This window comes from Ursus americanus, chromosome 25, assembly GCF_024610735.1.
Source record: "Ursus americanus isolate L20-20 chromosome 25, mUrsAme1.1.p, whole genome shotgun sequence".
NCBI lineage: Eukaryota > Metazoa > Chordata > Mammalia > Carnivora > Ursidae > Ursus > Ursus americanus.
In genome coordinates this window covers 8555729-8572418 of record NC_142151.1, presented here as the reverse complement: position 1 = coordinate 8572418, position 16690 = coordinate 8555729, and the positions used below count along the sequence as shown (strand labels likewise).

General features: G+C 49.0%; 2 protein-coding genes across 9 annotated transcripts in view; both read left to right on the top strand.

The window, feature by feature from the left end:
* Positions 1–2777, top strand: part of CHD4 (chromodomain helicase DNA binding protein 4) — a 28567-nt gene extending 25790 nt beyond the window's left edge. For 5 of the 8 annotated variants that reach the window (XM_087855568.1, XM_045781149.2, XM_045781151.2 and 2 more), the window contains 3 exons: positions 869–1067; positions 1816–1979; positions 2158–2777. In XM_087855568.1, the coding sequence (XP_087711694.1) occupies positions 869–1067; positions 1816–1979; positions 2158–2175 (381 nt within the window). In that variant the 3' untranslated portion in view covers positions 2176–2777. The remainder of the gene's footprint in view (positions 1–868; positions 1068–1815; positions 1980–2157) is intronic. The other 3 variants (XM_045781144.2, XM_045781150.2, XM_045781147.2) reach the window with 1 other exon arrangement.
* Positions 2778–3623: 846 nt separating this feature from the next.
* Positions 3624–16240, top strand: NOP2 (NOP2 nucleolar protein). Its single transcript, XM_087855567.1, has 16 exons — positions 3624–3746; positions 4026–4132; positions 6940–6985; positions 7151–7239; positions 7416–7660; positions 9828–9883; positions 9999–10164; positions 10268–10465; positions 10617–10706; positions 11725–11812; positions 11890–12030; positions 12623–12762; positions 12910–12999; positions 13184–13306; positions 13426–13654; positions 15455–16240. Exons 2-16 carry the CDS (start codon positions 4030–4032, stop codon positions 16117–16119), a joined length of 2469 nt encoding a protein of 822 aa, XP_087711693.1. The 5' UTR covers positions 3624–3746; positions 4026–4029; the 3' UTR covers positions 16120–16240.
* The last annotated feature ends 450 nt before the right edge of the window (positions 16241–16690 follow it).

Here is a 16690-nt window from a genome sequence, read left to right as displayed (position 1 = left end):
AAGTGTTCATTGCAGTATGATTTTGGGGGGGGTGGGGCCCAGAGGTAACCTAGATGTTCTCCTGGGACATCACTGGGAGTTTGGATAGGTAACGTGGATTCACATCATGGAGCATTTTAAACAACAGTTAGGAGGAACGAAATATATGTGTTAGAACAACATAAATTGAACATTTTGAAAAGATCTGAAGGGAAAGGACTAAAAGGCTTTTTATGTGTACAGAACAACATTCTGTAAATTAGAAATGTGCGCATGAAACAAAACTCAGTCTTCAAGAACACCTGCACAAAGCCACGCAGTAAGTATAGTAGAAACATTGCCTGTTGGGGAGAGGAAGGAACAGGAGTGAGATACGGAGACAAAAGAAAAGGAACAACAGAAATATTTCTAAAAAGTAAAACAACTTAAATGATATGATGTAGGTATATCCATAGGACAGACTACCATGCAACCATTAAAAATTATCTTTTGTGAAGGGCAGTTATAATAAAGCAAGGTTTTTACTGTGGAACGTTGAGTGAAAACACAACAGGTATATAGAGTGATCTCAGCTACATAAAAAATACAGATGAAAGGAAAAACCTCAACATGTTAATAGTATCTCTGGGAGATGCAATTACTTGTGATACTAATTTTTTATATGATCTATTTTCTAGACTGAAATTTTAATCATTTTTGTATAAGCGAATCCATGAAGGGCAAAGTTTTAAAAACATGAACTTCCAAATGGGAGTAAACTAACTCGATTTTGAAGGGCTCGGGTGTGGGGGAGCCATTGGTAAGGTTCTTTATAGATTGGGAGAGACCCATCAGAAGTAAGGAAAGCCAGTGTCAGTGCAACTCCCCTCTCCTCTTTATCCTTCTCCAGCTCTTAGAACAAGCCCTGGTGATTGAGGAACAGCTGCGCCGGGCAGCTTACCTGAACATGTCAGAGGACCCCTCTCACCCTTCCATGGCCCTAAACACGCGCTTTGCTGAGGTGGAGTGTTTGGCGGAGAGTCACCAGCACCTGTCTAAGGAGTCAATGGCAGGAAACAAGCCAGCCAATGCGGTCCTGCACAAAGGTAGCCAGTGGCTCCCCTGCCTCCTGCTGACTCAGCCTTCTTCCAATACCCCTCCCCAACACACGGTTACTCCTGGTTTCTATACCTTTTTCAGAGCCCCTCTGCCTGGGCACTTAGGATGTGCTGGGGATCTTTGCTTTCTTCCTCGGAAAGTTAATATCTTAGAGGCAATCGAGGACAGTAGTTCTTTGCCTCTTTTAACTCAATGTATTCGAGTTCTTGGAGGTGGAAAGCAAAGCAGAATAATACAGTGTTATCTGGGATACTGTAGAGGTAACTTCTTGTGATTAAGATCCCATCAAATTCTAGACCCCTTTCAACATTTCTTTCTAATTTAAGTTAAAACATGATGGGGAGGGGTGGAGGGTGAAATGAGGAAAAGAAGTCTGGTTCAAAAGAAGGAGAAGACAGCTCTGAAAGCACAGGTGGTGAGAAAAGGAAACAACAGAAATCTTCTCGTGAGGAATGGAGAAAATAGAGACAGTAGGGAGCAAGGTCAGTGAGGGTTAGGGGTGTAAAAGTGCACAGTATCATGGACAGTTGGAACTGCAGTATGAGGAATAGGAATTTGAGTGTGGCCGAGGCGGGTCAGGCAACTCAGTGACTCAAAACAATACTCCAGCACTCCAGCACATCACTCTTGGTCACGGAGAAGTAACGAGGGCTGGGTTCACTGCGCTAAGAAGGTTCCCATGCCGAGAGTCTGTCTTGACCACCCCAGCTCACTGCTTTTCTTTTCCCCTCTGTGCAGTTCTGAAACAGCTAGAAGAACTGCTGAGTGACATGAAAGCCGATGTGACTCGACTCCCAGCCACAATTGCCCGGATTCCCCCAGTTGCTGTGAGGCTACAGATGTCAGAGCGTAACATTCTCAGCCGCCTGGCAAACCGAGCACCTGAACCAACTCCACAGCAGGTAGACCCTTTTCTTCTGGCCAGCTCTTTTTCAGCAGAGCCATTCTGGAACTTGTAGCTTTGCTCTGCCCTGAGTCTCATATACTGAGCAGGTGGGGCTCTTACCAGGGAGTTCCCCTGGGATTGGGTGGTTTCCTGTGGCTTGGAATTCTGACTCACTTGGCTCTCTTTTCCTACAGGTAGCCCAGCAGCAGTGAAGATCCGGATTGATGACACCACCTCCACCGCTGAGCAGTGACCTTCCTCACTTTCCCTTGCCCAGCTTCTCCCCTGGGGGCCTGAGAGACCCTCTCCTTCCTTCTGCCCCATCTTCTGTGTTGTCAAGGAACAGCCCCCAGTGCACTGGGAAAGGGGAGGGAGTGAGGGGCAGTGGTGCCCTTCCTGCTGGAGAGACATGCAGCAGTAGCGCCGGCGCCATCTGCAGGGAGCTGGCGGGCTGGCCTTCTTCTGGGCCCTGGCTTCTCCCCACTGTAACGCCTGTTACACACAAACTGTTGTGGGTTCCCGCCAGGCTTGAAGAAAATGATCTGAATTTCTTCCTCCTTTTGGTTTTATTTTGTTGGTTTATTTTGTGTTTTCATTTCTCCTTTTTTGGGGTATTCAGAGTGGGCCGGGCCCCTGGGCGAGACACAGCTACCTCTGTTGGCATCTTTTTAATACCAGGAACCCAGCGGCTCCAGCCACTGAGCAGCTAGAATGAAATAAAGTGGAAAAAAAAAAAAAAAAAAGAACCAAAAGTATAAAAAACCACAACACATTTCTTGATGAAAATTGAAAATAAAAGTTTCCTTGTATTTTAGTGCTCTGGTTCAGTGTGGGTGTAGATGCAGGTGGGTGAGTGTGTATGACCGCAGCTCTGGGAAGGGGGTTTGTGACAACGAAGGGGGTCACCTTGGGCTCCAGTACTCTACAGAAGAGCCATGTTCTGTGTGCGTGTGCCTTATGTACTCGGGACCAAGGAGGACTGCCACCGGGAAAATGAGGGGCTCCAAAACTGTACCTGGGTTCATACCCTGTAGTACTGCTTAATGGCCTTGTGATCTGAGGAAGTTAATCTGGGCTGTAGATTTCTCATAAAATAAAGATCTCTTCCTCCTGGAGTTGTGAAGATAAAACTAGTAAAGTGCTTGGAAAAGTTTCTACCAGCTCCTAAAGCACCGCCTTATTTATTTTTAGGAAAGCTGAAGTATTTTGTTAACAAGGGGTCTTCCTCCGGCCTCTCCGCATGTGAAGCCAGGCAGAGACAGAGACGTTCCTTGATGGGCTGAGCAGGGGTCTGTTGGGTCGGAGAAGCGGGTTTCCATGAAGGGGTTGGAAGGAGATGAATGGCACGGGATTCCATCATCTTGAGACTCGATGTAGGGTGGAGAGTGCCAGAAGGAGGGCCGCGGTCTTAGGTACCAGTTTATCCCACTGAAGTCTGCAGTGAGGCAAGAAGCCAAACGCTTTGCGGGATGGGCGGGGAAGTTGAATACGGTTCGGTCCTCACTGCTTTCTCCGCCCTCGGCGAGTAAGTGAAGCGGTCCGCCTTCGAATTTACTCCGGCGCCCCCGCCGCCAGCTCCGCGCGCGTTCCGGGCGAGCGCCTCTTCCGGGTTTGCGGCCGGTTAGAAGCGACCGGAAGAGGCGGGGCCGCGAGGCGAGCGCGCCTCTGTGCGCCTGCGTGAAACGTTTCCTTGGAGTGTGGTGTCCGAACCCTAGCCTCGGGTTGCACGTGGAGTGCCGCGCCGCTTAGCTAGGGGGTCTTTCGTACTTGGACCATATTTCAGGTGAGCCGAGGCTTGGGGTGGGTGTGGAAGAAGTCGGGGAAGCGTGACTGCACCCATCCAGACTGGGGCGTTGGGAGGGGGACGCAATACAAATGGCGTGGGACCCAAGGGCCGTGCCGAGCGTGGAATGGAGGTTTGTTCATGCCGTGAGGGGCATTGGGGGTACAGAGTCGAGGTTCCAGGCGGTCCTCTTTCCCACTCTAATACGCGAAGTGTGCGGTCTCTGATTCCCTTTCCAACACGCGCGACTCTACGCTCTCCCTTTTTTCTTTTCTCCAGTACTATGGGGCGCAAGTTGGACCCTACGAAGAAGAAGCGCGGGCCAGGCCGTAAGGCCCGGAAACAGAAGGGTGCTGAGACCGAACTCGCAAGGTTCTTGCCTGCAGGTAAGGGTTAGGCGTGTCCTCCCACTCCCCCTAGTTCTCCAGGTTTTGCACCGTTATTTTATCTGTATCACATGCCCTTCCGTTTTTAGTTTATGTATTCACTTTCTGTTGTAGTGGGATTTTCTTTGAATGAGTTAACGAGATTTATATACTTGAAGAGAAACCAGAGTATATTGTATGAGATACTAGAAAGTAAGTATGAATGGAGGCACCTGAGTGGCTCAGTCCGTTAAGCGTCCCACTTGTGATTTCGCTTCAGGTCATGATCTCAGGGTTGTGAGATTGAGCCCCCACCTGGCTCCCCGCTCCGTGGGGAGTCTGCTTAAGATTCTCTCTCCTTCTACTCACCCAACCCCCGCTCTCTCAAAAAAATTTTTTTATTTAAAAAAAAGTAAGAACGAATGAAACATTCACTGTCATCAGCACTTAGAAATTAGGGATGATGCATCAGGGACCCAAATACCCATGCAAGGAGAGGTGCAGTTTAATACTGAGGGAGGTTATTAGGTTATTTTAAACTCTACCCAATTAGAGTTTAAAAAGTTCGTTCTTTTCTTTTCTTTTCTTTTCTTTTCTTTTCTTTTCTTTTCTTTTCATTCAGATTTTATTTATTTATTTGACAGAGAGAGACAGCCAGCGAGAGAGGGAACACAAGCAGGGGGAGTGGGAGATGAAGAAGCAGGCTCCCAGCGGAGGAGCCTGATGTGGGGCTCGATCCCAGGGATCCGGGATCACGCCCTGAGCCGAAGGCAGACACTTAACGACTGAGCCACCCAGGCGCCCTAAAAAGATTTTTTTAAGATTTTATTTATTTGAGAGAGCGAGTATGAGCAGGGGGGAGGGGCAGAGGAAGAGGGAGAAGCAGGCCCCCCACTGATCAGGGAGCCCAATGCAGGGCTCCATTCCAGGACCCCGAAGTCATGACCTGAGCAGAAGGCAGACGCTTAACCGACTGAGCCACACAGGTGCCGGAGTTTAAAAAGATTTTAATCTGGGTTTTGGAAAATGGTTGACATTTTAGTAAGTGGGATTTGGGAAGGGAACAGACCAGTCCCCATCACTTACGTTGTGGAGGAGGTGGGCACAAGAAGGTACAGGTCTGGTTTCCATATGGTGAATAATCTGCATGGAAGGCTGGGTAGAAGAGAAGAGTGGACACGTAGTTTGTGTTGGGCATAGATAAAAGATGCAGGTTTTCTAGATATTAGAGAGTACTACGCACTGGGTGCCTGGGTAGCTCAGTGGGTTAAGCATTGATGTCGGCTCAGGTCATGATCTCCGGGTTGGGGGATCAAGCCCTGTACTTGGCTCTGCACTCAGTGGGGAGTCTGCTTGAGGATTCTCTTTCTCTGCCCCTCCCTCTGCTTGTGCACACTCTGTGTCTTTTCCTCTAAGGTAAATAAATAAATCTTTTTAAAAAAAGTGTTAGGCATTATACTGAACCTTTTGGACACATGTCACCTCATTCTCTTAGTGCTCTGTGAGAGAGACATCGTTAAGGAAGTGAATGCTGAGAGGTTAAGCAACTTGGCCATGTAAATGACAGGGCTGAGATTTAATAAGCCTTTTATTTCTTGGAGAATGTATAGAAAACAGCAGTTACAGAGGTAAAATCTGTGGTCGGTTACTGATTAAAGTAGGAGTAAAGGAAAGGAGAGGAAAAGACAGTTTTGTTTGTTAGTAAATCCATTTATTATAGACTGGCAGTGTATGAAATGGTGGAGCTTCCTCTGGTCTTTCCATTCCTTTAGTCTTCTGATGGCAGGGTTGACTGCCACAGCAGAAGTGGTGGTGTAAGTCCAGGCACCGCTGGCTACTGTTTTTATGCAGGATCCACAGTGCCAGATTCCCATAGCTCAGTCATTGTCGTTGTCGTCTTTTTTTTTTTTTTTTTTTTAAGATTTTATTTATTTGTTTTAGAGAGAGTGTGAGCAGGGCAGAAGCAGAAGGAGAGGGCTCCTCGGTGGCTCAGTTGATTAAGCATCTGCCTTCAGCTCAGTTCATGATCCCAGGGTCCTGGGATTGAGGCCTACATCGGACTCCTTGCTCAGCATGGAGTCTGCTTCTCCCTCTCCCTCTGCCGCTCCCCACTGCTCATGCGCTCTCTCTCTCACTTGCTTGCTCTCTCAAATGAATAAATAAGATCTTTAAAAAAAACAAAAACAAAAAAAAAAAACAGAAGGAGAGGGACAGAGAGAATCCTCAAGCAGACTCCCTGCTGAGTGCATGGAGCCCACTTCAGGGCTCGATCCCATGACCCCGAGATCACTACCTGTTCCAAAATTAAGAGTCGGATGCCCAACTGAGCCACCCAGATGCCCCACCATAGCTCAGTCTTTGCATTTTGGTTTTGCCACAGAAGGAGCAAGTATATGTGGCATGCTGGCTTATTTCAATTTGTCTTCACCATTTTCCTGAGGGAGGAATCCTAGTGGATCCCATATTTACCAGCCCATCACGGATTCAGACCTTCTTGGTGGGTTTAGCCGTGTTACCGCAAACCAGGTCCAAGGTCGGAGAGAAAACATGAATTTTGAATCTCTGTTGTTGTCGGGATTGTGGTAATGCTATTTATTAAAATCAGAATCTGGAGGGAGGCCCAGTTTAGATTTGGTTGATGACCAACCACAGGAGGTCATCTCCTTTACATCTCTCGTCCACCTCCTCGTAAAGCTCTGTGGAGTGAGTTACAATCTAGTCCCTTTAATTAGTATATTAATTCTTTCCCCACTTTCATTTTCTCTTCTGATGTTTTCATTTTTCCTGTGACATACTGTTCTGTCTCTCTCTCTTTTTTTTAAATACAGCTGGTGATGACAGTTCTAAGAGGCTGTCTAGTCGTGCTCGGAAAAGGTGAGTGTGGACGGCCGGACTTGCCTCGATTACATCGGTACTGCTCATCTTTAGTCACACAGTCCCATGTGCTCGCACTGATGGCAGGGCTGTGTGGGGACTGTCCCATTTCTGTGACAGAGCTTAGAGGTGTGTTCCATTTCCTCACTCCTTACATCTTTTCAGGGCAGCCAAGAGGAGGTTGGGCTCTGCTGAAGCCCTGGAGACGCATAAGTTCCCTGGGGCCAAACCATTGCCTGGAAAGCCACCCAAAGGTCAGTGAATATAGGAGCTATGTGCTTCATGAGGAGTCCTCTGGGTCCTGGGTAGGGAAGGGCTTGCTGAGCATTTCTGGAGTGAAAGAAACAGCCAGAGGACATTTTTAAGGATAGAAAATGCAGGCTTCATCACTGTGTGGCTGCCATCAGTCCAGAATTCTTCAAATCCTTAGGAATCTTTGGAGTTGCTGTCCAGATGCCTGGTAAGAGGGGAGCCCAGTCCTTACTTCGTCCTACTCAAGGCAAGAAGCGTCCAGCACCAACCCACAGTAGTGAGGAGGAAGTGGAGGAGGAAGACTCTGAAGAGGATGGTGTGCTGAACCAGGGGGGCCTCTGGGGCTCTGAGGACAGTGATGCTGATATGATAGACGACTATGGCGCTGACTCCGACTCAGAGGATGAGGATGAAGGTGAAGAGGTGAGGTTTGCTCTCTTGGTGTTCAGGAAGGGATCCTTGCCTTTTAGTCTTTCCAGGTCCTTGAGACTATCAGTGACAAGGATAAGCTGAGTAGAGAAAAGGGTTTTAGTGTTCCGTCACTGTTTTCCTGTCACCTGTGTTTGCTGAGTGCACACATAAGTGTAGAAAAGCTGTAGGGTAGAGCATTTTGAAATTCAGACCGCTCAGTGCTGTTGAGGACCTGGTCAGGTGGATTCTTGAGTGCCCCACTGAGGGGAATAGAAACGTGTGCACATTTTTTTATAAATCATTTGGTGTCTGAGAACCTTAGAGAGTTTTTTCCTTTTGACCTAGTAATTCCGTTTTGGAAGAGGATCCAGAATGTGGACAGAGATTTATTTACTGAGGTGTAAGAAGTTATGTAGGGGCACCCGGCTGGCTCAGTCCGTAGAGCATGCGACTCTTGATGTTGGGGTTGTAAGTTTGAGCCCCACGTTGGATATAGAGATTACTTTTAAAAAAAGATATATATATATATTTTTAAAGATTTTATTTCATTTATTCAACAGAGATAGAGACAGCCAGCGAGAGAGGGAACACAGCAGGGGGAGTGGGAGAGGAAGAAGCAGGCTCATAGCGGAGGAGCCTGATGTGGGGCTCGATCCCAGAACGCCGGGATCACGCCCTGAGCCGAAGGCAGACGCTTAACCGCTGTGCCACCCAGGCGCCCCAAAAGATATTTCTGTATTGGTATACAATTAGTATATGAGTGTGTTAGAAGAAATCAGGCGAGGGACGCTTGGGTGGCTCACTTGGTTAAGTGTCGGCCTTTGGCTCGGGTCATGATCTCAGGGTCCTGGGGTGGAGTCCCACATCGGGCTCCTTGCTCAGCAGGGAGCCTGCTTCTCCCTCTGTCTTTGCTCCCCCTGCTTGTGCATGCGTGCGTGCCCACGCTCTCTCTGATAAATCAATCAATAAAATCTTAAAAAAAAAAAAAAACTCAGGTGATACAGGGTTGTATAGGATGAAAGGGAAGTTCCCATTTGCACCCTTTCTCCTAGTCTGCCTTTTCTGTACAGAGTTGCTATTATGAGATTTGTGGGCCATAATGCCCAAAACTCTGGAAACAGCCAGAGTAACAAATCTGCTTCAGTAGGGGCGCCTGGGCTCAGCCGTTAAGCGTCTGCCTTTGACTCAGGTCATGATCCCAGGGTCCTGGGATCAAGCCCCGCATCAGGCTCGCTGCTCGGTGGGAAGCCTGCTTCTCCCTCTCACACTCCCCTTGCTTGTATTCCCTCTCTCTATCAAATAAATAAATAAAATCTTAAAAAAAAAAATGCTTAAGTAAATTATAGTTCTTCTACACTAAGTTAATATTTGGCCCTTGTGTCTGTGAAAATGCTGGTGATCTGTGAGAAAAGGCGGGAAACAAATCTGAAAACATATCACAATTTTAACTATATGAAAACTAGTATGTCTGGAAGAAATGTGTCGGAGTGGATGTCCAAGGACAATTTTGTCCCCTCTGTCTACATATGGGGTATATTAATGTTCTGAATTTTTTTTAATTAGATTAATTAGGAGCACCTGGGTGGCTCCGTTGGTTAAGTATCTGCCTTCTGCTCAGTTCGTGATCCTAGGGTCCTGTGATCAAGCCCTGTGTCAGGCTTCTGCTCAGCAGGGAGTCTGCTTCTCCCTCCCCCTCCCCCCTGGCTTGTGCATGTCTGCCCGTGCGCTCGCGCGCTCTCTCTCTCTCACTCTTGAATAAATAAAATACTCATTAGAGAGAGAGTGTTCGCGTGCTCGCGAGCAGGGGAAGAGGCAGAGGGAGAGAAGCAGACTCCCAGCTGAGCGCAGAGCCTGTTGCAGGGCTCAGTCTCAAAACCCTCAAAATCAGGAGTCAGCTGCTCAATGGACTGAGTCACCCAGGCGCCCCACATTCTGAACTTTTTAACGGGAAAGGAACTATGCAAAAAAGTAGAACAGTTTTGATGAAACCCTTTAATCTGTTATTTAGTTTCAGTGATGGTCAATATTTTACAATTTTACATTCACTTTTTCAGGTTCCATACTTTCTTCTGGGAGTGTTAATTCGCCTTTAGGAAACAGTGAAATACAGAGCTAGAGTACTACCTGGGAGGGTGGAAGGGCAGGCTTTGTATTACTAGCCCCTTGTCTCTTTTTTCAGCTGCTGCCCATTGAGAGGGCTGCTCGGAAGCAAAAGGCCCAGGAAGCTGTGGCTGGGTAAGTTTTGGAAACTCTTAGGATGGAGACAAGGCAGAAGCCCGGATGAAGGAAATGAGGGAGGAGCCGGTGTCTGTTTTCATCTGTGAATCACTGTTTCTGAAACTGTTTCTAGGGGCCAATGGAGTGAAGAGGAGACTGAGGAGGAGGAGGAGGAAAAGGAGAAAGGGTCACCTGAGTCAGGCCCCCAAAAGGATGATGAGACAGATGGGGGCTTACAGATCAATGTGGATGAGGAGGAGCCTTTTGTGCTGCCCCCTGCCGGGGAGATGGAGCAGGATATCCTTCCAGTGCAGAGTGAGGGAGGGGTAGGGGGCTAGTGCTTGGGAGAGCGGATTTGCAGACCCTGGGACATCATGAAACAGTTCCTTAACACATCCACATGCCCAGGCTCCAGACTTGCAACGAATTCACAAGCGCATTCAGGATATAGTGGGAGTGCTGCGTGATTTTGGGACTCAGCGGGAGGAAGGTCGGTCTCGTTCTGAGTATCTGCACCGGCTTCAGAAGGACCTGGCCACTTATTACTCCTATGGAGACTTCCTGCTTGGCAAGCTCATGGACCTCTTCCCTCTGTCTGAGGTACTGCCTTGCTCATCTAATGCCCCTTCTGCTTCTCTTTTCTCACCTTTATTTGACGCTGTGTGAGAAAGGCAGTCAGCCTCCTTACTCTTGTCATCCAGCTGAGCTCCTTCGCCAGCCTGACTTGCTCCCTGCCATTTTGCTTTCCCAGCTGGTGGAGTTCTTAGAAGCTAATGAGGTGCCTCGGCCTATCACCCTCAGGACCAATACCTTGAAAACCCGGCGGCGAGACCTTGCTCAGGTGAGGGGTGGATTTTGAGATTTATTTATCTCCAGGTGGTGTTGACTTCTAACCCCAGAGACTCCCCTGTCTCACTTTGACGGGGTGAGGGGGGTGTCTTAGTACCTAAGCATTTCTTGGTACAGGCATGATCCAGAGGCAAACCCAGGTAGGCCTAGTGTCATGCTGGATTTATCTGACTGGCTTGGGGCCCAGGATGACCTCTGTGTAGTAGGAAACTCGTCCCTTCAGCCTCTGCTCAACAGGGTCGAGACACTGCTTCAGGATAAAAGTTCTGCTGCCTCAGAACGAAATGGGAGTCGTCTGCCTTTTTGATCATCAAGGAGCTGGTGAAACTGTGATTCCTGCCTCCAGAAAAAGACCTGACACACATGCCCAAACAGTATTTTAAACTCATCGTTTCCGAGGGTTCAGGGACCCGTGTTAAAGACTGCCTTCTGTTCTGTGCCCAGTGGTGTGGCCCTATGTATGTGTAGTCTTTCTCCGGCTGCGAAGGTGACCTGCCCGATTCCAGTCTTTCATGTGCTTTAGCCAGTGACGTTACATTTTAGGGTGGTGAGGGGCTGAGCCTATTGGGAAGTCATAGTTCAGTTCCAAGAAATAAAAGGACAGGAGCTGGCAGTCTGTTCCGTTGGGATAGAGTTCCGACCTTGAGTTAGAGCCCAAGGCTAAGGGAGAGGACATGAGAGGACGGCGTGGGAGAGGCTGCAGTCAGAGAGTCTGTGATGCTTGTGTTGTAGCTACAGGCTCTGGAAGGGGCGATGCCACGGGGCTCGGTAGAACCACGTTTTCGTATTTCCATCTCTTTTCTGGGTATAGTAGCCCATGAGGTTTTAAAATCTTTCCCTCCCTCCCTTTTTTTTGAAGATTTTATTTATTTGCCAGAGGCACAGTGAGAGAGGGAACACAAGCAGGGAGAGTGGGAGAGGGAGAAGCAGGCTTCCTGCTAATCAGGACCCCGGGACCATGACCTGAGCCACCCAGGCACCCCAAACTCCTTATCTTTTCTTATCTTCAGGCACTAATTAACCGTGGAGTTAACCTGGATCCCCTGGGCAAGTGGTCAAAGACTGGACTGGTGGTATATGATTCTTCCGTGCCCATTGGTAAGTGTTCCCTGCCCGATAGCCTTTCCTGCCCCTACCCCCGTCCCAGCATGTCACCGACGGGTCCTCCTCCGCAGGTGCTACCCCCGAGTACCTGGCTGGGCACTATATGCTTCAGGGAGCCTCCAGTATGCTGCCGGTCATGGCCTTGGCACCCCAGGAGCACGAGCGGATCCTGGACATGTGTTGTGCCCCTGGAGGAAAGACTAGCTACATAGGTATGAGAAGGGCAGGCAGGGGTAGGAGCCATCTGGCTCTCTGCTTCTGGAAGTAAATGGGGTCTCTAGTCCTCAAGAAAACAGTGCATAAGCAACTCGCAGAGTGGTGAGGAGTATAGGCTCTGGAGTCGGCCTGGATTCCAGCCCCATGTGCTGCTAACTATCTATATGGCCTCGGACAAGCCCCTGGTTTTCTCTTATCTGTAAAATGGGATAGCAGCTGTGCTTGGCTGGGTGGTTATATTATACTTGCTTATTAAGGTTGAAATAAGCTTTTACAAATCCTTAGGAAAGTGTTCAGCACATAACTAGTCATAACCATTTTATTAAGCTGTTATCGCTTAAAAGAAGTCAGTTAGTCTGTGGGACCACAAAGATGTTCAGTAACAGGGAGAGGACCACGCCGGCAGTCCTGCTCATCAGAGGGTGCGGTTGACAGGCCTGCACAGTAGACGGTGGGGAGGACGCTTACTGGGAGCGAAGTGGTCTTGAAGTGGTGAGAATTCCCCTGCGCGTCCTTGGGCCGGAGGGTGGCTGGCAGGTGTGGAGGCTGTGCAGCTGGCTGGTGAGCGCTGTGCCTCTCCCGCTTCAGCCCAGCTGATGAAGAACACAGGTGTGATCCTTGCCAACGATGCCAATGCTGAGCGGCTCAAGAGTGTCGTGGGTAATCTGCACCGGTTGGGAGTCACCAACACCATCGTCAGCCACTACGATGGGCGCCAGTTTCCCAAGGTGCAGCTCTCCTCTGTGTGTGTCTGTCGTGTGTCTTCCAGTTCCCTGCCCCCTTCCTGACCTCACAGGGTTTCGACTTGCCGCTAGGAAGTAATGGTGCAGTGCAGATTGCCAAAAACACCTAACTAACCTACCGTTTTTCCACAGGTGGTGGGGGGCTTTGATCGAGTACTTTTGGATGCTCCCTGTAGTGGCACTGGGGTCATTTCCAAAGACCCAGCTGTGAAGACTAACAAGGTGAGGAGTTGCGGGGGGGTTTTGCTAAGAGTGGGGGTGGGGACCAGCTGAGAGGTCTGGCCGGGCCTCACGGAGCTGGAGTGGGAGGGGGAGGAGCACTCCGAGCTGTTCATAGCTCACCTTTTCTTCTGAGGCTGTCTTCTTGAAATTTTCGCACCCTTGCATCGGTCTCTCCTTGTGACAGGATGAGAAGGACATCTTGCGCTGTGCTCACCTTCAGAAGGAGTTGCTCCTGAGTGCCATTGACTCTGTCAACGCCATGTCCAAGACAGGTGGCTACCTTGTTTATTGCACCTGTTCCATCATGGTGAGGCCTTTGTTGTGGCAGAGCTGACGGGACAGGACTAGGGGGTTGTTTGCCCCTTAGAGCTCCCTTCACCCCCAGCTCTGCTTTTCCTTCTCTTTTTGTCTCCCCGACGAATCCAGGTGGAAGAGAATGAGTGGGTGGTAGACTATGCCCTGAAAAAGAGGAATGTGCGGTTGGTGCCAACAGGTCTAGACTTTGGCCAGGAGGGTTTTACTCGCTTTCGAGAAAGGCGCTTCCACCCCACCTTGCGTTCTACCCGCCGCTTCTACCCTCACACTCACAATATGGATGGTTTCTTTATTGCCAAGTTCAAGAAATTCTCTAATTCTGTCCCCCAGTCCCAGACAGGTAAGCAGTCTGCTCTTTCTGCCCTTCGTCACCGCATTTGCTCTTTTTTTTTTTTTTTTTTTAAAGATTTTATTTATTTATTCGACAGAGAGAGAGACAGCCAGCGAGAGAGGGAACACAAGTAGGGGGAGTGGGAGAGGAAGAAGCAGGCTCATAGCGGAGGAGCCTGACGTGGGGCTCGATCCCAGAACTCCGGGATCACGCCCTGAGCCGAAGGCAGACGCTTAACTGCTGTGCCACCCAGGCGCCCCTTGCTCTTTCTGCCCTTCAGGAGGCGTATGACTGAAGGGAATGGAGGGATTTCTGTCTTTTTTTTTTTTTAAGATTTTATTTATTTGACAGAGACAGCGAGAGGGAACACAAGCAGGGGGGAGTGGGAGAGGGAGAAGTAGCCTCCCTGCTGAGCAGGGAGCCCAATGCGGGGCTCGATCCCAGGACCCTGGGATCATGACCTGAGCTGAAGGCAGACACTTAACGACTGAGCCACCCAGGCGCCCCGATTTCTGTCTTCCTTATCGCAGCCTTTGCATGCTTGGATGAGAGGCCTCTTTCATCCCAGTTAGAATCATTCCTGAGCCTGGACCACGTTTGAGTGTATGTGAAAGCACTCGTACAGATGGGGATCTTTTGCTTGATTCTGCCAAGTGGCTGCAGTCTTTCAGCACTAATGCATTCCCAGTGCAGTTGTGGTTTCTTTCCTTCTTGGCCGAGGGTTGCCTTCCTGGTAACAGATCTGTGCTGGTCCAGCATTGTCAGCATCGGGTTGGCACAAGACTCCTCGGAACCATCAGCAGTTCTCTGAGCCCATCACACTAATTGCAGATCTTTTTCTCAGCCATCTTGAGTCTGGCCTGAATCTTGGGAAGGGTGGGGTTTTCTAGAACAGGCTTGGTGGTTCTGTGTGCTGGGATAGAACCCTAGGTTTAGTTGGAAGAGGGAGAGGCGAGTTTCTCTGAATACAAACTGTGACTTACTGAGTTGATTTCTTTTTTTAAGTTTATTTATTTAAGTAATTTAAAGTTTATTTATTTAAGTAATCTCTACGCCCAACATGGGGCTTGAATTCATGACAGGTCAGGGTCAAGATGAGTTGCACGCTCTTCGGACTGAGCCAGTCAGGCACCCTGATTTTTTTTTTTTCTTTATAAATAATGTTCCTCACAAAAGTCACATCTGAATGTTAAGAGAAACCTTAAGAACTGGCAAAATTTGCTGTTAACTTATTTTTTCCACTGTAATTTTAAAAGTACATATTTAATGTCATTTCTCATTTGCGCCTTACTAGCCTGTTTCTGGTTGCTGTGTGTGACTTCTTATTTTCTTGCATCTCCTCAAAATCCACATTTAAAAAACCCTAAAAACGGTCTTTAATTAAAAAAGAAAAAGCCCAGTGCTTCAAGTTTTTTCAGGATTCACCTCCCCCTTGTGTCATGTGACCTGCTGTCCTCAAGGGGGCACAACTTCCTCTGAAGACCTTTTTGCCCAAGGATGAATAATGATCCCTTCCTTCCTCCCTCGCCTCCCTTCTTTCCTCCTTCCTTCCTTCTTTTTTTCTTTTTTCTTCCCTTCCCTTTCCCTTTCCCTAATACGAGGTTCAAATGTGACTTGAGTAAAGGCCAGGTGATATTAAGTAATACGAATCTAGGTAGTCGGCTCTTAAGTACTATCTCAACTGTGTTGCACACTTGGCTGACAGTAGTCAGGCAGTTTCCTTGATACATCTGCTTACTTCCTGCACTAATGATCAAGCTCCAGTGATGAGGCCCATTTTCTTAAACCACATGTTTAATTTTAACCCAGGAAATTCTGCAGCTGCCACCCCTACAAACCTAAATTTGCCTGAGGTGAGAGGTCAGGTGACCCCCAAGCTTGAGGGCAGCAGCCAGCCTGCCAAGAAGGCCAGAGTGGCTGTGAAAGCAAAGCAGCAGTTGCGGAAACGGCAACATCCCAAGAAGGCCTCCTTCCAGAAGCAGAATGACATCTCCAAAGGGACAGACTCAGGATTGTCCACTGTATCTAGTGATACAAAGTCCCAAGCTTTTTCCAAGGTCCAGGACAGCACTCAGCGAGCTCAAGAAGCTGAAGTGATCAGGGGACCAAAGGTGACTAAGAAACTAAAGCAAAAGTCAGCTATTTCGCTGTCCTCCAAGAAAGTTGCCTTCCGGAAGCAGAATGGTCGTCCTAAGGGCACGGATACAGAAGTGCCTGTGCTATCCCTTTCCAAGACCCAGGCCACTCTCAACCCTGAGGACTGTGATCAGCCCCTTCGAAACACCAAAAGGCCTGAGAAGGTAAAGCAGCAGTTGCCAGAACAGCGTTCCAAGAGAGCTGCCTTCCAGAAACAGAATGGCACCCCCAAGGGACCTGAGACTTCCACCATATCCCCCCTTGGTTCCAGCCGGCCTCCACCAGCAAAGAGGAGGAAGTCTCAGTCCAGAGGCAGCAGCCATCCAGTGTTGTCCTAGATGAATGGTTGAAACTAGACTGGGGTGGCTCATTGCTGTTGGCACTGGGTTGGAACTCTTACCTCTGTGAGGTTGGCATCTCCACTGTGCATATGAAATCTAATACACATTTTATAATCTATGTCTACTGTGTGTTTTTTGAGGGGACTGGGTACTGGCTTTGCTGCCTTAATGGTAGCGGTGGGAGGGTGGGACACGGCCCCTCTGAAGAGAGGAAGCAATGCGGTATACGGAGAGATCCGATTCAGGCTCCTGGGCTCCCTTGGTCTCCTCGGGGCCCCAGGGAGGGAAAGTCCTGGAGTCAGAGCTTAGGGTGTTTGGACTCTGGGGAGAGGAGGGCAATAGGGGTGTGGGGAGGATGGGCATCCTGCCACCAGAACCCATGGAATACTGAAGGACCTGGATTGTGTTTCTCTGCCACCCTGGCTTGCGGGCATGGACTGGGCTTCGCTCAGCCTCAGACCCGGAAAGGTCCAGGAGCCAGCCTCCTTCCATTGGCTTCATCTCTGCGCTGCCCCGCCCCCTGACCTCTGCCCCTTCCGTCGAGCCATCTGATTGGTTGCCCCGAGTC

What these genes read in the sequence shown, in the direction of transcription:
- NOP2 (XM_087855567.1), top strand. Translation starts at nt 4,030, where the DNA reads ATGGGGCGCAAGTTGGACCCTACGAAGAAGAAGCGCGGGCCAGGCCGT. An exon ending in GCCTGGAAAGCCACCCAAAG is followed by an intron (nt 7,240 to 7,415) that starts GTCAGTGAATAT and finishes TCAAATCCTTAG; the next exon opens with GAATCTTTGGAGTTGCTGTC. An exon ending in ATGGGCGCCAGTTTCCCAAG is followed by an intron (nt 12,763 to 12,909) that starts GTGCAGCTCTCC and finishes GTTTTTCCACAG; the next exon opens with GTGGTGGGGGGCTTTGATCG.